The following is a 21061-nucleotide window of genomic DNA, read 5'->3' as shown; positions in this document are numbered from 1 at the left end:
GAGCCACTGGGGGCCCCAGTGTTATTTCATGTTTGAGGAGTGCATACCTTTAAAAAAATTACTTTTATTTTTGAAATCAGATAAATTCACTAGGTTTAATCTGACTTTGATTCAGAGAAATAGTTGCTGTCTACATGAGTTGTTCAGAAACTCACCTTGTCTTCTGTTGTGAGAGTGAATTTATATCTCTTGTGGAGTTTTTATTATTTTTATTTTTATTTGAAAGGTTTTATTTATTTATTCATGAGAGATAGAGAGAGAGAGAGGGAGAGACACAGGCAGAGGGAGAAAGAAGCAGGCTCCATACAGGGAGCCCGATGTGGGACTCGATCCCGGGTCTCCAGGATCATGCTCTGGGCTGAAGGTGGCGCTAAACCGCTGAGCCACCTGAGCTGGCCCTTCTTGTGGAGTTTTTAAAGCACTTGCAGCAAATGGATAGTGATATGATTATTTTCTTGAGAATATCTTAGAAACGATTAGTGTACTTCTTTGAAAAAACTCAACCATAAATAAACAATAAAAGTGGTTGCTTCCAAATATCCAATTAGAGTGTCTGGGCTCCTTCGATGATGACTTGTGGACCCCATAGCATCTCAGAGACCTGCAGGTAAACCCTCAGCCTTTGTGGGGCATAACCCATGTGCAGAGTACTGGAGGGGAGAGCCCCATGTCGGGCATCAGGAACTAAAGGCAGAGTTGGAATGTCAGAATTTGGAAGACAGTTGCATAGTCAGCTGGCTGCGTGCAGACATTGTTCCTAATGCAGCGGATCAGATCGCAACTCTGAGCCACAGGCCTGACCTGGCCGGCTTTCCAGACAAGATGAGTGTGAAGACGGTGCGTTCATTCTGACTACTCCATGTCACATGAACTTGCTCTTGACTGTGTCCCCTGCAGGGAGGTCTGCAGGTTTTGTCTGTGGTCTCTCCTTCCCTCTCTCCTTCCCCTTCTTTCTCTGGCCCTGCTGCCCAGGCTCCCTCCCAAAAGCTGGGTCCACTGAAGGAGCCACTTTCTCACTGACTTCAGTGCAGTAGTTTCTCTGTTTTAGTCTATAGTTGAGGCTTACTTGCCAGTGGGAGGAACTTTCTCAGTCCCAGCAAACAGTGGGTGAGGGCTGGGACCACTGAATGTTTCTTTTTGTCCCTTCCTAAATAAAGCTATACTTGGTGGTGGATATATTCCATGAGTCAGATATTTGTAATAGGGGGGAGGAGGGGAGCGGCTGAACAATGTGAATAAAGGCAGGCTAACAGTCCAGAGTGTATGTAAGCACTGTGAGCTGCATAGGAGCTGCATAGGAGGTCTGGGCCTTGCTCCCCTCTGCTCAGGACACTGTTCTTTCTGTTTTCATTTGTTTTCCTGGGGACAAACATCCTCTTTTCATGGAAAAAGGATCATTTTTTTGTGGACCTATGTGGCCTCCTGCCGAAATGGTTGGTGAACTGAGCGATAGCTTAGGGGAGGGTTTGCTCTGTATGTTTACTTTTGCTTTTCTGTAGTGTGATGTCACTGTGCCTGAGGAGTTGTGCACATCCTCTCTTCCAGGAGTCAGGTTGGAGTTCCTCACTGGCCCATTCATTTCCTATTCAATGCAGGCGCAGGTCCAGAAGACTAAAGATCTGCTCAATAATGTGGCCTCTGATGAAGCTAATTTAGAAGCCAAAATCGAGAAGAGGAAATTAGAACTGGAAAGAAATCGGAAGCGGCTCCAGACTCTGCAGAGCGTCAGGTAGATATGAACACCTGAAGAGTGGGATGAGAGTTGTCTTTGGCAGTTCAAGTAGAGTGAGGACGTGTGGTCAGTGGCTTTGGCCCCTTGGGCATAAGATCATCTGGACTGGTTCGTGTGCGGGCCACATGCATCCTAACAAGTGCTCTGCCAAACTCATTATCTTTACTGCTTTCAATGTGCCTGCGAAACTGCTTAATTCTCGAACCTCCCTTTAGTCCTTTACAGCTTCTTGGAATGCAGGGCAGAGTAAGTGAATCCAGATGGTGAAAGTTACATAAGGCTCCTCTCCTAAGATCTGTGCCTTGCCCTAAACGAGGTAGACACAGAAGCATATGCTCGTTGCTTAGTTTGAATAGATTTTAGACTTTTATATTTCTTGACAGTAATTAATCTTTCTTTTGACTTTCCCTCCCTGAAAATACCTTTTTCCAGGTAATATGAATGGATAGTAGTGGTGCAAAATACCCTCCAGGTCATTAGAGCTTTTGTTTTTCTTTTTTTCTTTTTTTAATTTGTTAATTCATGAGAGACGCAGAGAGAGAGAGGCAGAGACACAGGCAGAGGGAGAAGCAGGCTCCATGCAGGGAGCCCGATGTGGGACTCGATCCCAGGTCTGCAGGATCACACCCCGGGCTGCAGGTGGCCCTAAACTGCTGCACCACGAGGGCTGCCCTCATTAGAGCTTTTCAAGTGTGTTCCTCACATTTTCTTGGAGCCTGTGTGTGCACCCACACGCTCTCTCTCACTCTCGTTTTGCATCTTCTTTCTCTTGCTCTATCATTCTGCTGCACTGTTTCTCTTCCTTTTCATTCTCCCTTTATTTTTCTCTCTTCACTCCATCTGTGTAGCTGCTGCATCTGTCTGGATGTCTTGCTTTTTGGAGGTACTGGTGACTGGGCGACACCCTGGCTACTGTCCTGGCATCTGTGGAGATACGTATAATCCAGGGAGCACTAGCCACTGGCAAGCCATTTCATCTTTGGAATCTGGGCCACCTTATGCATGTATCTCATTAAAAAATTCTACCTCTCAGGGATAAATTCATTCTTGTTAAGTTTCATGGCCTTTCAATAGAAGAGTCCATATGTTTTCTCTACTCCTAAGGTTATATATTATTATTTAGCTTATCTGTTTATATATATATATATTTTTTAAAGATTTTATTTATTTATTCATGAGAGACACGGAGAGAGAGAGAGAGAGAGAGAGAGAGAGAGAGAGAGGCAGAGACATGGAGAAGGAGAAGCAGGCTCCATGCAGGGAGCCTGACGTGGGACTCAATCTCGGGTCTCCAGGATCACACCCTGGGCTGAAGGTGGCGCTAAACCACTGAGCCACCTGGGCTGCCCCATCTGTTTGTTTTTAAAAGAAGAGAGTTTTCCCTTTAAGATCAAAAATAAGAGAAAGAAATAGATACAACAAACCAGTTGAAACAGGTTTTTGTGTTATAGTTTTGGTTTTAGATTTTATATTGTTAAAAACTTAGCTTTAGGGATGTCTGGGTGGCTCAGTTAAGTGTTGGGACTCTTGGTTTCAGCTCAAGTCATGATCTCAGAGTCATGAGATTGAGCCCCACATTGGGCTCCCCACTCAGCGGGGAGTCTGCTTGAAGATTTTCTCTCTCTCCGTCTGCCCCTCTCTTCCCCACTGCTTGTATGTATATGCTCACTTGCTTTCTCAGATAAAAATAAAAATCGTTTTTAAAAATTAGCTTTAATTTGTAGCAACCTATATTTCCCTTATTAGGGGACAGACTACATTTTGGAGCATCCAGACAGCAGAATATTATGCTCAAGTAAGATAATGCATATATTTAACTTCTTGATTTTGTGAGGTATTTTTGATATGATATTTTTAAGTCTTTATTAAAATCCAAACCATTGGGCAGCCTGGGTGGCTCAGCGGTTTAGCGCCACCTTTGGCCCGGGGCCTGATCCTGGAGACCCAGGATCGAGTCCCATGTCAGGCTCCCTGCATGGAGCCTGCTTCTCCCTCTGCCTGTGTCTCTGCTTCTCTCTCTGTGTCTCTCATGAATAAATAAAATCTTAAAAAAAAAGATCCAAGGCATTTTTAAAATTAATTTATTTATGATAGACATATAGAGAGAGGCAGAGACACAGGAGGAGGGAGAAGCAGGCTCCATGCCAGGAGCCTGACGCAGGACTCAATCCCGGGACTCCAAGATTGTGCCCTGGGCCAAAGGCGGGCGCCAAACCGCCGAGCCACCCAGGGATCCCCCCAATCCAAGGCATTTTGAGTAAGAAAAAAGACTGCAAAGCTTCATCAAAGATGGTAATATACTTAATGATATTTAAAAATGGATCCCTTAAAAAAAAATCAAAAAAGAAATGCATTCCTATATGGATCCATGCGTAGAAAAGTCTGGAAGGATGCTTACCAAATATTAAGTGCTTATACCTGGTGATAGAATTATGAGTAATTTTTACCCTATTCTTCATACTTTGAGATTATTTCTAATTTTTACAAAGAGCTTTTGATTAGAAAAAAATAATAAGTATGTTCATTTTGAAGGGAGGGAGGGAGAAGAAAAGAGAACTGGGCTGTAAGCAGCTATGAGATGAAGAACCCTCTCCAGCTAAGGACTTTTCTACAGCAAACCGTGATGGCACCTGGAACTCAGAGTACTTGTTTCAAACTACTGTTTAGTGATCCATCTTTTACTTTTTATTTCATTCGGTTGTTTCAGGCCAGCTTTTATGGATGAATATGAGAAGATTGAGGAGGAGTTGCAAAAGCAGTATGACGTTTATCTAGAGAAATTTCGAAATTTGGCTTATCTGGAACAGCAACTCGAGGACCATCATAGGATGGAGCAAGAGAGGTTTGAGGTAAGTGCTCAGCCCACATTTCTGTACAGACCATTCCTCCTGGTGTGTTATTTTGTACTTGTTGATGTGTCACTTTGTAAATATTGTAGAAAAAAAAATCTGCGAATGTTTTTTCTCCCTGATCAAGTGTAAGGATTGCTCACGTGACACTTTTGTTTAACTCCTAGTGTCGCTTGAGCACAGGGTTGTCAGCTGTCTGATGGATTTGGTCAGTAGGACTGCAGATGGGGCCGACACATGACCACGTAGTTGCATAAGACATGACTTAGGAGGGCCTGTTCTTACTTTAACGCTGTGCTATCACTGGCTTGAAATTCTTTTTTTTTTTTTAAAGATTTTATTCATTTATTCATGAGAGACACACAGAGAGAGGCAGAGACATATCAGAGAGAGAAGCAGGCTCCATGCAGGGAGCCCGATGCAGAACTCGATCCAGAGACTCCAGGATCATGCCCTCTGCTGAAGGCAGATGCTCAACTGCTGAGCCACCCAGGGGTCCCTGGCTTGAAATTCTTAATAGTTTTTAAGTGCATTTTTTTTTTTAAAGATTTTATTTATTCATGAGAGAGACAGAGAGAGAATGGAGGCAGAGACATAGACAGAGGGAGAAGCAGACTCCTTGCAGGGAGCCCGATGTGGGTCTTGATCCCCAGACCTGGGGATCACGTCCTGAGCCGAAGGCAGATGCTTAACCACTAAGCCACCCAGGTGTCCCTTTAAGTGCATTTTAATTTGCACTGAGTCCCACAGAGTCGGTAACTGGTCTTGGATAAAGATCTCAAGACTTGGCCAGTTCATTGAAAGATTTTCAGGGGCCTTGGTTACTTGAATCATTCAAACCAGTTTATCAGCGACTTCTTTATAAAGAGGATGCAGTGTATTGATTATTGTGGAAAATGCATGTGACCCAGAACCAGCCGTCTTACAGGTTCCTCTCATCTCAATACTCACGGCCACTTTGGAAGGAGTGTTTCTGGTCCCAGTGTGAGCTGATAAATATGGAATTCAGAGTAAATGAAATTGGACCAAGTTACTATCACTTTTTGAATTGGCCTTATCCCTTGGAGATATTTCTGCTTAACCTAAGAAGGGTCACTTAGAATCTGCGTTCATGATGATATTGGTCTACAGTCTCCCTTTCTCACACTCTGTGACAGATTTTGGTATAAAGGTTATGCCAGTCTTCCTGCAAACTTGGGTGTTTAAATCAGGTGAAGCTGTTTTGTTGGAGGGGAGGGCTGGTTGGGAGGATTCCTGTGCTCCTGTGGACACGTTTATCTTGACACGGAGCCCGTTGCCACCATTGCTCTGTAGTAGGGGCAGGCTGCAGGGCAGCGAGGGTACAGCACAGGCACGTTTTGAGGGCAGTGCAAAGAGCCTGGAATTCAGGACATTTTAAACGTTGAATGTCTGGGAAAGAACCAAAAAGGGCCAGTGAAGGTAAAGGGAGTGTTTTGTGCTGTCGTGTGTGGTCACCCCTATGTGCAGAGTGTGCCAGAACACATGCCTCAGGATGCGGGTTTTTTCATCCTCTTGTGTTCACGCAGACTCTCTGTGCTTCTAGCACCTGGGCCTGAAGGCCATCTCATGCATGAAACAGAACTTTCATTATAATGTTTAGAACAACAACAAATATTTAAAGGCCAATCTCCTCTCATAGTCTCTCTTTTGACAGTAATTAGGGCTACATTTGGTAACTGAGCTGAAGTGTTAGCTTTTGTGCCCCTAAAAACTAGACTCTTCTTTCTTTCTTTCTTTCTTTCTTTCTTTCTTTCTTTCTTTCTTTCTTTCTTTCTTTTCTTCTTTCTTTCTTTCTTTCTTTCTTTCTTTTTTTTATAATATATTTTTTTAAATTTTTATTTATTTATGATTGTCACAGAGAGAGAGAGAGGCAGAGACACAGGCAGAGGGAGAAGCAGGCTCCATGCACCGGGAGCCCGATGTGGGATTCGATCCCGGGTCTCCCAGGATCGCGTCCTGGGCCAAAGGCAGGCGCCAAACCGCTGCGCCAACCAGGGAGACATTCTTTCGTTCGTTACTTGGCGGAGGGAGGGGGAGGGAGGGCGGGAGGGAGGGAGGGAGGGGACGGGAGGGGGGGGGAGGGAGGGAGGAGGGGGGGAGGGAGGGAGAGAGAGGGAGAGGGAGGGGAGAGGGAGGAGAGGGAGGAGGGAGGAGGAGGGAGGGGGAAGGGGAGGGAGGAGGGAGGGAGAAGGAGGCGCGGAAGGAAGGAGCAAGAAGAAAAGACGAATGAAGGTCATCCCACAATCATCATCTCCATTTCTTTTATTCCTTTTCTTTCCTTTTCTTTCTTCTTCTTTCTTTCTTTTCTTTTCTTTCTTTCTTTTTTCTTTTCTTTTCTTTTCTTTTTTCTTTTTTCTTTTCTTTTCTTTTCTTTTCTTTTCTTTTCTTTCTTTTTCTTTTCTTTCTTTTTCTTTTCATTGTGATCAGCCCCACCATTTAGCATGTTTTGGGGCTGGAGTGGTGCAGAGCTTTGGTCTTTGGAGCAGGAGCCTTGTACTGTCCCGTAGTTGATGCATCTGCTCCCCTGTTGGCATTGCACGGTGACACACGTGATGGGCATTTCAGTGGATCCTTTCGTGTTCTTTAGGGCTCGGGGGGGAGGTCAGCTGCCCCACTTCTGGCTGCCTACCTTTCTCTGGGCTGCTGGCAGAGAACAGGAGTGCTGGGACCCGGCCCTGCTTGTTGACTGGGCGCTGATCCTTCTCGTGTACTTTAGATCCTGGCTGGTCCTGCAGCACAGATTAGCCCTACGTACCTAGATGCTAAAGAACAATAAAGCAGTCCGGAACAGGGTCCTTTCTTCTGAGTCTTGTGTTTGTTGTTCCCTAGGAAGCTGAAAATACTCTGCGCCTGATGCAGAACAAGCTGAAGGAGGAGGAGAAGCGCCTGCTCAGGAGTGGAAGTAAGGCCACACTCTCAGACAGGGCTGTTTCCTCTGTGCCAGTGTTGGTATTCCTGAAAGAAATCTGTATGTATATATTATTTATTTTCAAAAGGCAGTTTTCTCACATGTTCTATATCCAGTACTCTTTTCGCTCAAGAGCTCAAGAGGTTGGTTCAAATTACATAGTATTTAAAGCACATCTGGTTTTCTTGTCAACTAAAATACTGTTTTCCCATTTCAATGATACTGTTAGTTTGAATTGCATGTAACATATAACCATGAAAGAAAACTGGGTCTTGGGGGTCTGTAGGGTCCTTATTTTAGGGCAGACTGATAGAAAGCAAGTGCCATAGTGCTATGCCCATGAAGCATGAAGGGGTCACTTCCTTAGGGTCCGTCCCCCTACCATCATAGCCATCATGTGGCCCCCAGTAATCCAAGATGGTCCAGTGAGGCTGTCAGCTGGTGGGGACTGCTGCTTGTGACTGGTTAGCATGCTTCATCTACGAACTTCACCAAGGTGTCAGGTCAGCCTCAGGAGTCACAGCAGTACATGGTCTTCATGCTGCATTCACAGCCCTGTCTCAGAGTTCTCCTTCTCTTGAAAGGGATGATATACTTTTTTATGACGATATACTTGATTCTCCTGTGCTTGAGGACTTCAGGCATGTATATAGGACTTCAGGCATGTATACCCACGGTGGCTCTCTCTGTCTTTGTACTTTTCTCCTCTGTACTTGTCCTATGCCTCTTCTAATCTCAGGAAGCTCTGGAAGGACAGTAAGGACTTCGGGGAGATCCTTTAGGGGCAAGTTTAGGGAATTCCCAGGGCCTCTCTAGCCGAAGCAGCCCCTTACCTTTATGGTTCCAGGTGAGCCAGGAGAGCCTGAAGCAGCCCTAAGTGATAAGCCTGCATGGGATTTATCCCCTCTTGAGAGGCCTGGCACAGGTAAGAGCCCTGGTTGGTTGGCTGCACCCTGCTCTGTCCCCAGACCAGCATGTAAGACTTTCCTCACTGATATTGTTTTATTCTTCTAAACTCACAGTTTAATTTTGTGATCCATAGATTTGGGATCTCTTGAAGGACAAGCATTCATAGGAGCATCTCTGATTTAGCTTTTTTTGGAAAAGTAATTTCCATTTGAAATAAACTGAATGAAGGATAGCACTTAATTAGCTTGGGGTGGGCAAAGAAGTTAGGAAAACATGAAGACTCATTCTCAGTTCTGTTCATCCCAAAGTTCTTAAGATGTTCTGTTTTTCTTTGCTGTGCTATATATGTGGGAGCATTGTTCAGAGAATTGGGATCAGGGGAAGATATATAAAGGAAGACTTTCTGAAAGACTTCTCTGAACAGAAAAACCTAATAGGACATGGACATGATTAAGAGCAAGAATGAGCAAAATTCAGGAGTGATAAGAGATTGAGTGCAACAAATCATTGTTGAAGATCTGTTCTGGATGCGAAGGATTCACTAGTGGATGAGAGACAGGGATCCTTGCTTTAACCAGTCTGCTTGCCAGTGAGAGGACACAAACACTGAGCAAGCTGAGAGCAGAAGGTGACCCTGGGGTTGGGGGGAAAGTAGAGCAGAGAAAGGATGGAGAGGGTGGGATGGAATTGGATTTTAAATAGGGAGTCAGTGTAGGCTTCGCTTAGGAAGTACTATTTAGGGCAGTCCTGGTGGCGCAGCAGTTTAGCGCCGCCTGCAGCCCAGGGTGTGATCCTGAGATCCGGGATCGAGTCCCACATCGGGCTCCCTGCATGGGGCCTGCTTCTCCCTCTGCCTGTGTCTCTGCCTCTCTCTCTCTCTCTGTATCTCTCATGAATAAATAAATAAATAAAATCTTTAAAAAGAAAAAAAAAAGGAAGTACTATTTAAGCAAAGCTAAAATAAGTGGATCTGGGGAGAAAGGAGCTACCAGTTGAGGAGAGAGAGACCTGAGAGTCTGCAAGAGAGTGGGGACCAGAGCTCAGTGAGGCGATGAGTTTGGAGGAAGGGACTTGAGGAAGAGAAAGTCTGAGTGCTTAGAGACAGGAGAATGCCCTGGGGTTAAAAAGGCCAAGCATTTTGTTCTAGTACCCTGTAATAGAAGTAAGGGCAGCCTTCGTCTTCCCACTATCCTTTTAAACCTCACTGCTGGTGGTAAATCCATAAAATGACCCAGAAGTTTCTAGAAAGCACATTAGTAACCTTGTTGTGGTTTAGTTTTTATAGTATGGTGGAGAGCAGATGTTCCTGCATTTAACACTTAATTTACTGCATGCCTACTGCATGTCAGGCATTTTGCTGGCACTTAGAACATAGTGATGAGTGAAGTGCTCACGGAGCTCAGAGTCTAGAACTGTGCCACCCAGTAACTGGCCATAAACCATGTGTGACTCTTGAGTACTTTCAATGTGGCTGGTCCAAATTGAGGTGTGCTGATTGTGGAAAATATACAATAGGTTTCAATGACTTAGCATGAAAGAAAGTAAAATTATTCATTAATTAGTATTTTATGTTGTTTACTTATTGGAATGATATTTTGGATATATTGGGTTAAGTAAAACAGCACTAAAATTAATTTACCTATTTCTTTTTACTTTAATATAGTTAATAGACAATTTTAAATTATATATCTGCCAGCTGGTATTACATTTCTTTTTTTTTTTTTTTAATTTTTTTTTTTTATTTATGATAGTCACACACACACACACACAGAGAGAGAGAGAGAGAGAGAGAGAGAGAGAGAGAGGCAGAGACATAGGCAGAGGGAGAAGCAGGCTCCATGCACCGGGAGCCCGATGTGGGATTCGATCCCGGGTCTCCAGGATCGCGCCCTGGGCCAAAGGCAGGCGCTAAACCACTGCGCCACCCAGGGATCCCTGGTATTACATTTCTTTTGGACTGTGCTGATCTGAAAGGAGACACAAATAGTTAAGTGGGCGTGAAGTATATCTCATTGTGATTTTGATGTGAATTCCTCTGATAGCTAATGAAATGGAGCATCTTTTCATTGCTTAATGGCCATTTGTATAAATCTTTGGAGAGGTTTATTCAAGTCTTTGGACATTTTTAAATTGGGTTATTTTTTATTTAATTATTGAATTGTAAGAGTTCTTCTGTATATTCCGGATACTAGATCCTTATGTGATCTGGGATTTGCAAATACTTTCTCTCATTCTCTGGGCCATCTTTTCAGTTTCTTGCTGATGGCTTTGATGGCTTTGGCTGCATAAAGTTTTAATAAAGTCCACACTATCAGTTTTCCTTTTGTTACTTGTTTTTAGTGTCATACCTAAGAAACCACTGCCTAATTTAAGGTCACTAGGATTTATCCCTGGGTTTTCTTCCAGGACCTTTATAGTATAACTCTTACTTAGGTTTCTGATCCATTTTGAGTTAATTTTTACATATGGTGTAGGTAGGCGTCCAACCTCATTGTTGGGCATGTGGCTATCCAGTTGTCTCAGCACCATTTCTTGGAAAGATTATTCTTTTCTCTTTGAATTTTATGGGCACTCTTGTCTGCCATACTTAATTTTAATGCATCACTGATAACTCGGTGATTTCAGTTACAGCATGCATTAATTTAGTGTATTGGTTTGAATTTGTCAGAAGAAATGTTGAGCTTGAGAAACATGTATTGATATTTTAAAATTCATAATACTTGATTTATATTGCATGGGGTAATGATACAATGTCAATATTCCTGGATGAAATAAAAAGTGAACAAAGTTGAATAGTAATTTCATGTTATAGACATTAATTTGTATTAATATTTCATCATATTCTTTGCATAGGCTTTTGTAAGATGGTAGTTTTCAGATAGGTAGTGTTGAGGTTTGTGCAGGATGCTATTCCCCACACTTGCCCTGACTCCTGGGTTTCCTCCCCAACCCTCACCAAGGGGAAGGGCACAGCTCTTTCTGCAGTGAAGAAAGTGGAGAACTTTCCCCTGCTGCCCTGCTAGATGCAACTGCCATTTCATTACCTGCTTACAGCAGAGGCTAAGCAGAGCCTTTTCATAGACGCACAATTACTGTCCTTCCAAACTTACTTCGACTCAGTGATCAGAACAGCAGCTGCAGGGGGATCCCTGGGTGGCGCAGCGGTTTGGCGCCTGCCTTTGGCCCAGGGCGCGATCCTGGAGACCCAGGATCGAATCCCACATCGGGCTCCCGGTGCATGGAGCCTGCTTCTCCCTCTGCCTGTGTCTCTGCCTCTCTCTCTCTCTCACTGTGTGCCTATCATAAATAAATAAATAAAAAAAAAAAAAGAACAGCAGCTGCAAACACCTCAACTTCTGTCCTTCTAGAACCAGTGTCTCTCCCTGGTTGCAGGAATCTGGCTGGACAGTGAACAGTGAAAGCTTTTTCTCCCCACTGTGGAAACTCTCTTTCTAGAGGTTCTCTTGAGGAAATGTCCAACCTGCACAAGACTCCAGGAGAGTATTTAAGAAATGAATGTATAAGGCTGTTGCACTGAGAGTTTTCTCTATTTGCCTGTAATGGAATTCTCTCCTGGAAGCAACATCCTGAGCACCTGTTCTCATTGCTGCTCACTAGGCTGCCATCTTTCTCAGGCCAGCCGTGCTTGGCCATTCCCAGCCTGGTCTGTGTCACGGCTGCTGGCTTGTTTTGGTGCACTCACCTTCTCAGGGGGTTCTGCTTCCCCATCTCTGTTATCCACAAAGAGTTGGGGTAACAGCACCTAACACGGCACAGAAAATGGTTTTCCCCCCAGCTAACCAAGAATTACCTTGATGGCTGGCTGTTCAATTTTAGTTTCACCTGCCAGAATGTTTCGTTTCGTTTCGTTTCTTTTCTTTTCTTTCTTTTCTTTTCTTTTCTTTTCTTTTCTTTTCTTTTCTTTTCTTTTCTTTTCTTTTCTTTTCTTTCTTTTCTTTTTTCTTTTCTTTTCTTTTCTTTCTTTCTTTCTTTCTTTCTTTCTTTCTTTCTTTCTTTCTTTCTTTCTTTTTTTTTTTTAAGATTTATGTATTGGGGGTGGGGGTGACTGGGTGACGGGCACTGAGGTGGGCACTTGATGGGATGAGCACTGGGTATTATTCTCTATGTTGGCAAATTGAACACCAATAAAAAATAAATTCATAAAAAAATAAATTCATAAAATATATATATATATTTATTTATTCACGAGAGACACACAGAGAGGCAGGGACATAGGCAGAGGAAGAAGCAGCCTCCCCGCAAGGAGCCCAGTGTGGGACTCAATCCCAGACCCCAGGATGACACCCTGAGCTGAAGGCAGAAGCTCAACCATTGAGCCACCCAGGGGTCCCCAGAATAATGTTTCGTTTCGTTTCTTTTCTTTTCTCTTTTCTTTTCTTTTCTTTTTTTAAGATTTATTTATTCATTCAGAGAGAGCGAAAGAGAGAGACACAGGCAGAGAGAGAAGCAGGCTCCATGCAGGGAGCCCGACGTGGGACTCGATCCAGGGTCTCCAGGATCACACCCCGGGCTGCAGGCGGCGCTAAACCGCTGCACCACTGGGGCTGCCCCAGAATAATGTTTCTAATTGATGTATTCTGACCCGTTTTTGTCTTGCTTTGGAAGATTATTTGAAAAAGACAAATAACAACAACAAAAAAAACAGTATCTCATTGTCTGCGTTAACTCCTCACTAAATATTTCCAGGCAAATCCCAAGAGTTTCATAGAATCTAATCACCAAAAGAAAGGCTGAGAAGTACAGATGTTTTTGCACAAGAATCCTGTTGCTAGAAGCTGTTTTAGAGGTAATGATGGAGTCGCCCTTGTGTTTTGTGTACTTGCGTTCCTCCAGGTAATGACGACTCGGACATTGACATCCAGGAAGATGATGAATCTGACAGTGAATTGGAGGAGCGGCAGCTGTCCAAGCCTCGGACAGCCATGGAGGTGCTCATCCAAGGTACGCAGCTGCTGTCACTTGCCCTCCTCCCTGTGCCCTGTCACAGAACAGTTTGGGTGGCTTCTGCTTCGGAGTTCATCCTGCCCTCCTGTTCATGAGGTTTTGGCTCTTAAACTGCTCAGCGCTCACCTTTGCTGCTAATACTCTTACCTGTGGTCCCAGGAAGAGCTGATGCTTCTTTGTGGCCGGGGGTATCTCACAGAGGCCACGGGAGTACACTGCCTCTGCCACTGAGCTGCATTCTACCTTTCTTGGGTCCAGACAGCTCTCAGTGCAGTGACATCCCCTATAATCAGAGAATTAATGCATGCAGGAAGGACTCCCAACCATCTCTGCCTTTTAAAAAATCTTCTAGTTTCTACTTTCTCACTGCTGAAGACTGAAGCAATAAAATCTGTGGAGTAAATGTGGGTGTCCCCCGGCATTTTCTTCATGTGCCACTTGCTACCCTCTAGGGGTCCTGGTTGGTAGCTGGGGGGTGTGTCTTTCAGATTGCCTTTCCACTTATGGATGCGCACACACATACAGCGAAATACACAAAGATCAGCTGATACATTTTGTAACCTAAGTGGAACCAGACTTTGTGTATGGTTCTGCAGCTTGCTTTTTTAAAAAAAAGTTATTATTAAATATATCAGAACTTCTCCCATGTCAGTAAAATAAAATCCACTTCATTCTTTTTGACAGCTGCATAATTTTCCATAGCATGACTGTACCCATAATTTACTTGGGCATTCTCATATTAAAAGATATTTTAAAAATATATATTTAAGTTCTTTTTTCCTTTTTTCCTGGTATATACATCTTTCTGCTTATCTGCAGTGTTTGTACTATTAAAAATGGAATTCTTAAAGTTTATGTAGATCTTTGTTTTGATAGACACTACTAGATTGCTCTATACTTGCTTTTATTTATTTATTTATTTATTTATTTATTTATTTATTTATTTATTTAATTTATTTATTTATTTATGATAGTCACAGAGAGAGAGAGAGAGGCGCAGAGACACAGGCAGAGGGAAAAGCAGGCTCCATGCACCGGGAGCCCGACATGGGACTCGATCCCGGGTCTCCAGGATCGCGCCCTGGGCCAAAGGCAGGCGCCAAACCGCTGCGCCACCCAGGGATCCCCTATACTTGCTTTTAAAAACATCTATGAAAAAAAAAAATCTAGGTACTGGGACACCTGGGTGGCTCAGTGGTTGAACATCTGCCTTTGGCTCAGGGCGTGATCCCAAGATCTGGGATCAAGTCCCGCATTGGGCTCCTTGTGGGGAGCCTGCTTCTCCCTCTGCCTGTGTCCCTGCCTCTCTCTCTCTCAGTGTCTCTCACGAATAAATAAATAAAATCTTAAAAAAATAAATAAATGAAAACGTCTATCTATTATCTGTTAATTTTTGGAGCAGTTTGCATTTTTGTATGCATGGTATATTTCAGAGGTAAATTATCTTCGTTTTATATTAAGTTTTGCTATTAACTGATCTTTTTTTGTTGTTTTTAAAACATTTATTTAATTTAGAGTAAGAGCGCACTCGGATGGGATGGAGGGCAGGGAGAGGGAGAGAGAATCTCAAGCAGACTCCACACGGAGTGCAGAGCCCAATGTGGGTGGGACTCATTCCCATGACCCTGAGATCATGACCTAAGCTGAAATCAAAAGTTGTACGCTCGGCCAGCTGGGCCACTCAGGCACCCCTGTCCTTTTATTTTTTAACAGCTTCATGATATAAATGGAGGTTAGAGGTTATGACTCCCATTGTACAAATGGGAGCTGAGGCTCTGAAAACGTTTGTGATTGGCTCATGAATGCACTGTTGCTCCTAAATTTTACTGCTGAGCACTCAGCCAGCAAAAGTAAAAGCTAAAAAGTATAAGGGCTTTAGAAAACACAAGATTTGCATTTAATCTGATCAAGGAAGGTTTCTGTATTAGCTCCTGGTGGTCACCCAGGCCTGTCGTGAGCAAGTTCCTCTCTCAGCTGCCTCACTGCCTTTGCCCCGAGGCGTGAACCTAGGGTCCCGGGGCTCCTTCCTCAGCCTCCAGGTGGGGGTGCAGCTCTCTGCCTCCAGCAGTGAAGGATGGCTCCTAGGTGTTTGCAGCAGTCACAGCTGGGCATCCATGAGTGAAGAATGTTTTTAAAGATGAACTAATTGTGATCCTCAAAAGTTTTTCTCTTTGGAGCTCAGACATAGATTCAAACACAGGTAATGTTGGTCTGTGTAGGGAGACTGCATTTCTTTTTTCAGTAGATAGCAGAGCTGTTCTACCCCATAGATACTCAGAGTGGGATTCAGTGATTTTTCTCACAACATGTGCAGGATGCGTGTTTAGTTTTCTGATTTCTGCACCATGATCATGTTTTATTGCCCTTTTCTTTTTTTTCAAAGTGGAAATGCAAAAAATCCATTACTTTTCATTGGCAGTTTTGATTATTTGGGTGCTACTTAAGTAAATTTTTTAGTGTGGTTCTTATGTTTTCCCAGTTTTCTAAAGGAAAACAAATCTTAAATGCCTTTCCTTACCTTTTTTTTAAAAAATAAGATTTTCATAATCTCTTCATGCTTTGATTCTCCTCAGGAAGACCTGGCAAGCGCATCGTGGGCACCATGCAGGGTGGAGACTCTGATGACGATGTGAGTCCCAGGCAGTTCCCTTTAGCAGCTCTGTTCTTCCCAGTCCCGGGCTGGCCTTGTAGACTCACTGAGCCGACAAGCTGAGTACGAGCTGCTGCCTCGCAGCCTGGCCTGCTGCTGGGTTTGCGCCAGAGTTCGGCCTCCTGAGGAGCTGGACTCTGCTCTGCTTGTTGATGACTCTTTTCTTTTCAAATGAATGTGCTTGCCCCCCCCCCCTTTTTTCCTTCTCACTGTTCTTTCCATTCTTGCTTTCCAAAGATGGAAGCAGCACCAGCTCTCTTAGGTAAATGCAAGACTTCCAGCTCCAAGAAGCAGGTTGGTTTTCTTTTTCATCTTGTGTGTGTGTGTGTGTGTGTGTGTGTGTGTGTGTGTGTGTGTATGAGAGAGAGAGGGAGGGAGGGAGGGAGAGAGAGCCAGCTCAGAGCCACTGGAAAGCCTTCCCCAACAGTGATGCCTGTGTGTCCTGGGCAACAGCCAGGTGGAGAGGATCCACAGTGAACTGCACAGTTGCCTAGAGATGCCCGTGCAGGGGAGGAGGGGTGAGCACTGAACCAAGAGACGAGGAAGGTTGTCAGGCCTTGGAGTGTAGCCTGGAAAAGAAGGGAGTCTGCTAAGGGCCCTCTGTTCACGTCCTCTCTGGTGAGGGAACAGGAAAAGGAGGCTCTCTTGAGATACGGGCCTTAGAGAGATGGGACAGGAGGCTGCGACATCAGGCTGCTGGCAACTTGATCATCCCTGAGGTAATACTGATTGGGAGACTCACCAGAATGGGGCCCTGCTGCTGGGGCTGCCACGTCGGTCACCCTGGGTGTGTCTTCCTTGTAGCGGTCTCCAGCAAGCCTGTGAGGCCCCGGAGGGAAAGGGTGATGGGGCCCACAGACCATAGAGCTCCTCATCAGGTCAGTTACCACATATGTCTGGAGTGTGGGACTAGTGCCTGCACGGGGACAGAACAGGAGCCTGACCGTCTTGACAGAAGATCCCTTTATTTAGTGCCAACAGTATATATTGTAACCAAAATCCATGGAGGGAGAGGTCACTCAGGTTTGTTGGCCAAGATGCACAGAGAAGATTGAGCCTTGAAATCACAGAAGGTAGTCTTAGAGAAGCAGAGAAACCATCTCGAACATTTTTTAACAGTCAGGGCTGGATGGTTAAGTAGCTTCTGTCCATCAATCTTACACATTTGAGGCAGGACTAAGAAGTCTGGTGGGGGTGCTGGGCATGCCTGGACAGCACCGTCTGGTGCCTCATCCTACCATCTGCTTGGTCATGTGCATAGCTTTCTCTTAGAGCTAATGCCTGAGCCGCAGCTTCCATCTCCCCGTGCCTCGTGTTGCTTGTTTGTTTCTGGGAGCTGCCTCCACGCTCTCCCCAGGCACACGTCTTGTCCGTCAGGGATTCACGCATCTCCTTGAAGATACTTCCAGAGTACCTGTCATGTGAGGTGTGGTCACAGATTATGGGTAATGCATAATTAAGCAGATACATTGGGTCATAGTGGCAAGAAGAAAAAGCTGTTCAGGGAACAGAGTGACATGGTTGAAGGGGGTGATTGATATATTTTGAACCCTCAGGGAATGTCTCTCAGATCAGGTGACAGGCGAGGCCTGAATGGGAGGAGGGACGTGGTGCAGGGAGGGGCATCTGAGGCACAGGGAATGGGGTTCCTTCATTGGAGGCCTAGAGATGGTGGCATGACTGGGACGGAGTGAGCTGAGGGTAGGAGCAGCAAAAGGCAGCAGGGGCTGTGCAGAACTTTGCAGGACGTGATGAGGACCTGGGGTTCTCTGTGAGTGCCCTGGGAGGGCCCAGAAATCGTGAGCCCAGCAGTGCCCAGAGCTAACGGGTGTTCAAGAGACCCCAGTCAGGTGTTTGCCATAGTCTGGAGGTGCTGGCGGCTCAGCCTCAGGTAGTGGCAGCACAGGTGTTAAGTGGTCAGATTCTGGATGTTTCCAAGGTCAGAACCATGACGTTTTGTTAATTGGACTTAGGGTATTGGAGAGAGAAATGAGGGATGCGTCACTTGGGTTGTGGTGGGCTAATAGCATACAGAGAGTTTGCATTTCCCCAAGATGGGGCAGGCCTGAGGAGGGCTTGAAGAGCAGAGCAGGACTTTGGTTTTGGACTCTCTACACATGCGTTGCCTGCCGGCCATCCACATGCTAGGGTTAAGTAGCCAGTTGGAGTTCAAGTCTGGAATGCAAGGGTCAGGTCTGCGCTGGAGTTGAATTTGGAGTTGAATTTGGTCAGGTCTGCGCTGGAGTTGAAGCCCACCTAAATACAATGGTATTTAGGTGGTCCTCAGGCCACACTGACACAACGTGTGATTGTGTGAGGGACAGAGTAGGAAGAAGAGAGGAGGCCCAAGGCTCCAAACTGAGCTGTGTTGCAGGGTCAAGGAGATGGAGCATGTGGGGGCAAGACTTTGAAGATGTCGGGGTGAGGTGGGGTGGGCACCAGAAGAGAAGGGTGCACTGGGGCAGAGTGGCTTTCAAGGAAGGAGCTGCCTGTGCTGGATGCAGCTCGGGGGTCCCAAGGCACATGGGACTCACCCATTGGGTTTGAATCCACTGAATGTTTGCATCACTACGAGAGCTGGCCTTCACCCTGCCAAGTGTGTTGAGGAGACAGTGAGAGGGCAACTGGCAGGGGAGTGGGATCAAGACTCCTTCAGGGGGATCCCTGGGTGGCGCAGCGGTTTGGCGCCTGCCTTTGGCCCAGGGCGCGATCCTGGAGACCCGGGATCGAATCCCACATCGGGCTCCTGGTGCATGGAGCCTGCTTCTCCCTCTGCCTGTGTCTCTGCCTCTCTCTCTCTCTCTCTCTGTGTGACTATCATAAATAAATTAAAAAAAAAAAAAAAAAAAAAAAAACTCCTTCAGGGAGTTTCACTGTTAGAAGGTAGAGGACCAGGGCAGAGCAGCTGGGAGGAAGGTGGGATTAACTTTGGGGGGTTTGTTTGTTTGTTTTTTTAAAGATTTTATGTATCTATTCATGAGAAACAGAGAGAGCAGCAGAGACACAGGCAGAGGGAGAAGCAGGCCCCATGCAGGGAGCCCAATGTGGGACTCAATCCCGGGTCTCTAGGATCATGCTGTGACCAAAGGTGGCGCTGAACCACTGAGCCAACTGGGCTGCCCTGGTTTTATATATATATATTTTTTTTAATTTTTATTTATTTATGATAGTCACACACACAGAGAGAGAGAGAGAGGCAGAGACACAGGCAGAGGGAGAAGCAGGCTCCATGCAGGGAGCCCGATGTGGGATTCGATCCCGGGTCTCCAGGATCGCGCCCTGGGCCAAAGGCAGGCGCTAAACCGCTGCGCCACCCAGGGATCCCTGGTTTTATATTTTTAAGAAGGAAATTGCAGCATGTATATATGCTGGTAGGAATGATCTAGCTAGAATGGCTAGCCATCTTGGGTTTACTTGAGACACAGAACTTGCACTTTAAAACCTAGCCGAGTTGGTCTCCCTAGATCTAGGTGATGGAGAGGCTGTTCCTTTTACTTTGCTCCTTATGCCCATTTCCTGTGTGGCTTTCCATCCCCTATCTGATACAATGCAAAAAACAAACAAAAACACCCAACCCTCCTCTTTGCTGTCCCCTGGTGGATGGCTGGGCCCCCAGGGGCAGAGCAGTGGCAGGTGAGCTTTGTTTGGTGCAGATCCAGTGGTGTTGCTGAGACCTCCCTGGGAAAGCCAGCCCCATAGCACCAAGCATGGCTGCACACTGGTGTCCGAAGGTCACTGGTTAGCTGATCCATTTATGATATTTCCACTGGCAGTGTCAGCCATGGGTCCCCTTCTCATGCCCCCACAGCCTGACTGCTGCTCCGCCCAGCTCTCCCTTCACATGAGGACGTTGCTAGTTACTGAGCTGCTGGTGAACAAGGATCTCAGCTCACAAGCTGTGGGTATGAGGCAGGTCCTCAGTTGTCTTTGTGGTCTTCCTACAGGAGGACTCCGAGGACAGTGAGATTGACATGGAGGGTGATGAAGAAGACGATGATTTGGAAGATGAGAGCGTTGCTCTCTCACCAGCTAAGCCCAGTCAAAGGGTCCGGAAGCCTGAGCCCCTGGATGAAAGCGACAATGACTTCTGACCTTCTTGCCCAAGGGACCAGATTGATTAAATCCCTCAGATCTATAGGTAAACGGGAATTGGAAGGTTAGGAAGGAAACCTATCTTGTTCACTAAACCAGCTGGACTTGTTAATGAAGCAACAGCTAATTCTTCTCTAGCCTCCTCTGTGCTATTCCACAGAGCTTCACCAAGAACTAAAGCAAGCCCCAAAGAGGATGTGGGTTTTTTGTTTTTGTTTTTTGCCTTATTTATCTCCTGAAACTTGGGAAATGTGTATGTTCTTAGAGATGCACATGTGTGGGGCACAGACCTGAGGAGAACTAAGAGCACCATCACGTCTTGATTATTGTTGGGATGTGTTTTCCTCTAAGAGTCAGGGTGAGGGACATGGGCTGGGCACTAGGGCCCGTTTAGAAATTGTGGGGGAGCATTTGACTCCTCCTCACCTGTAGGATTTCGAACATTTACTGTACACTGGCTTTTAATTCTAACTTTTATTTCGTTGTCTTATTTTCTTCTGTATGTTCACAATACCAAGCTTTAACTGTATTTTACTAAAATGTTCTAAATGAAAGTTAGCTAAGTTAGATGAAAACCCACTTTGATTAAAAATCAGGCAACAGAGAGATGCTCCAGAATATAAATACTCATTTTCTTTCAGAAGGGTGACATTCCTCCTTAGGAAAGCAAATTACTGAAGTGTTGGTACACACTTGTGTTTCTGACTCTAAAAAAATGAACCGGGATTGCATTAGGTTGAAGAGCATTAGAATAATTTCCCTGATGTGAAATGAGAAGTGACAGGTGCAGTTGTTTTGTTTTTCTGATATGGAAAACACGGAGCAGTTTTCATTTATTTTTCAGTTATAGAAGTCAGAAGATTTCTGGTTATTTAACTCGTAATAAATGTGTTTAATTCCATGTTTTTATGTTATTAAATAAGTTTTACTTCAAA

General features: G+C 45.1%; 1 protein-coding gene across 8 annotated transcripts in view; it reads left to right on the top strand.

Moving 5' to 3' along the window:
* The window catches only part of CLUAP1 (clusterin associated protein 1), a 38272-nt gene extending 17211 nt beyond the window's left edge, over nucleotides 1-21061 (top strand). For 3 of the 8 annotated variants that reach the window (XM_038540574.1, XM_038540576.1, XM_038540577.1), the window contains exons 7-14: nucleotides 1596-1729; nucleotides 4440-4581; nucleotides 7432-7504; nucleotides 8358-8435; nucleotides 13274-13381; nucleotides 15958-16013; nucleotides 16272-16328; nucleotides 19979-21061. In XM_038540574.1, the coding sequence (XP_038396502.1) occupies nucleotides 1596-1729; nucleotides 4440-4581; nucleotides 7432-7504; nucleotides 8358-8435; nucleotides 13274-13381; nucleotides 15958-16013; nucleotides 16272-16328; nucleotides 19979-20125 (795 nt within the window). In that variant the 3' untranslated portion in view covers nucleotides 20126-21061. The remainder of the gene's footprint in view (nucleotides 1-1595; nucleotides 1730-4439; nucleotides 4582-7431; nucleotides 7505-8357; nucleotides 8436-13273; nucleotides 13382-15957; nucleotides 16014-16271; nucleotides 16329-19978) is intronic. The other 5 variants (XM_038540578.1, XM_038540580.1, XM_038540579.1 and 2 more) reach the window with 3 other exon arrangements.

This window comes from Canis lupus, chromosome 6 (assembly GCF_011100685.1).
Source record: "Canis lupus familiaris isolate Mischka breed German Shepherd chromosome 6, alternate assembly UU_Cfam_GSD_1.0, whole genome shotgun sequence".
Lineage (NCBI taxonomy): Eukaryota > Metazoa > Chordata > Mammalia > Carnivora > Canidae > Canis > Canis lupus.
This window is presented reverse-complemented; position numbering and strand designations above follow the sequence as displayed.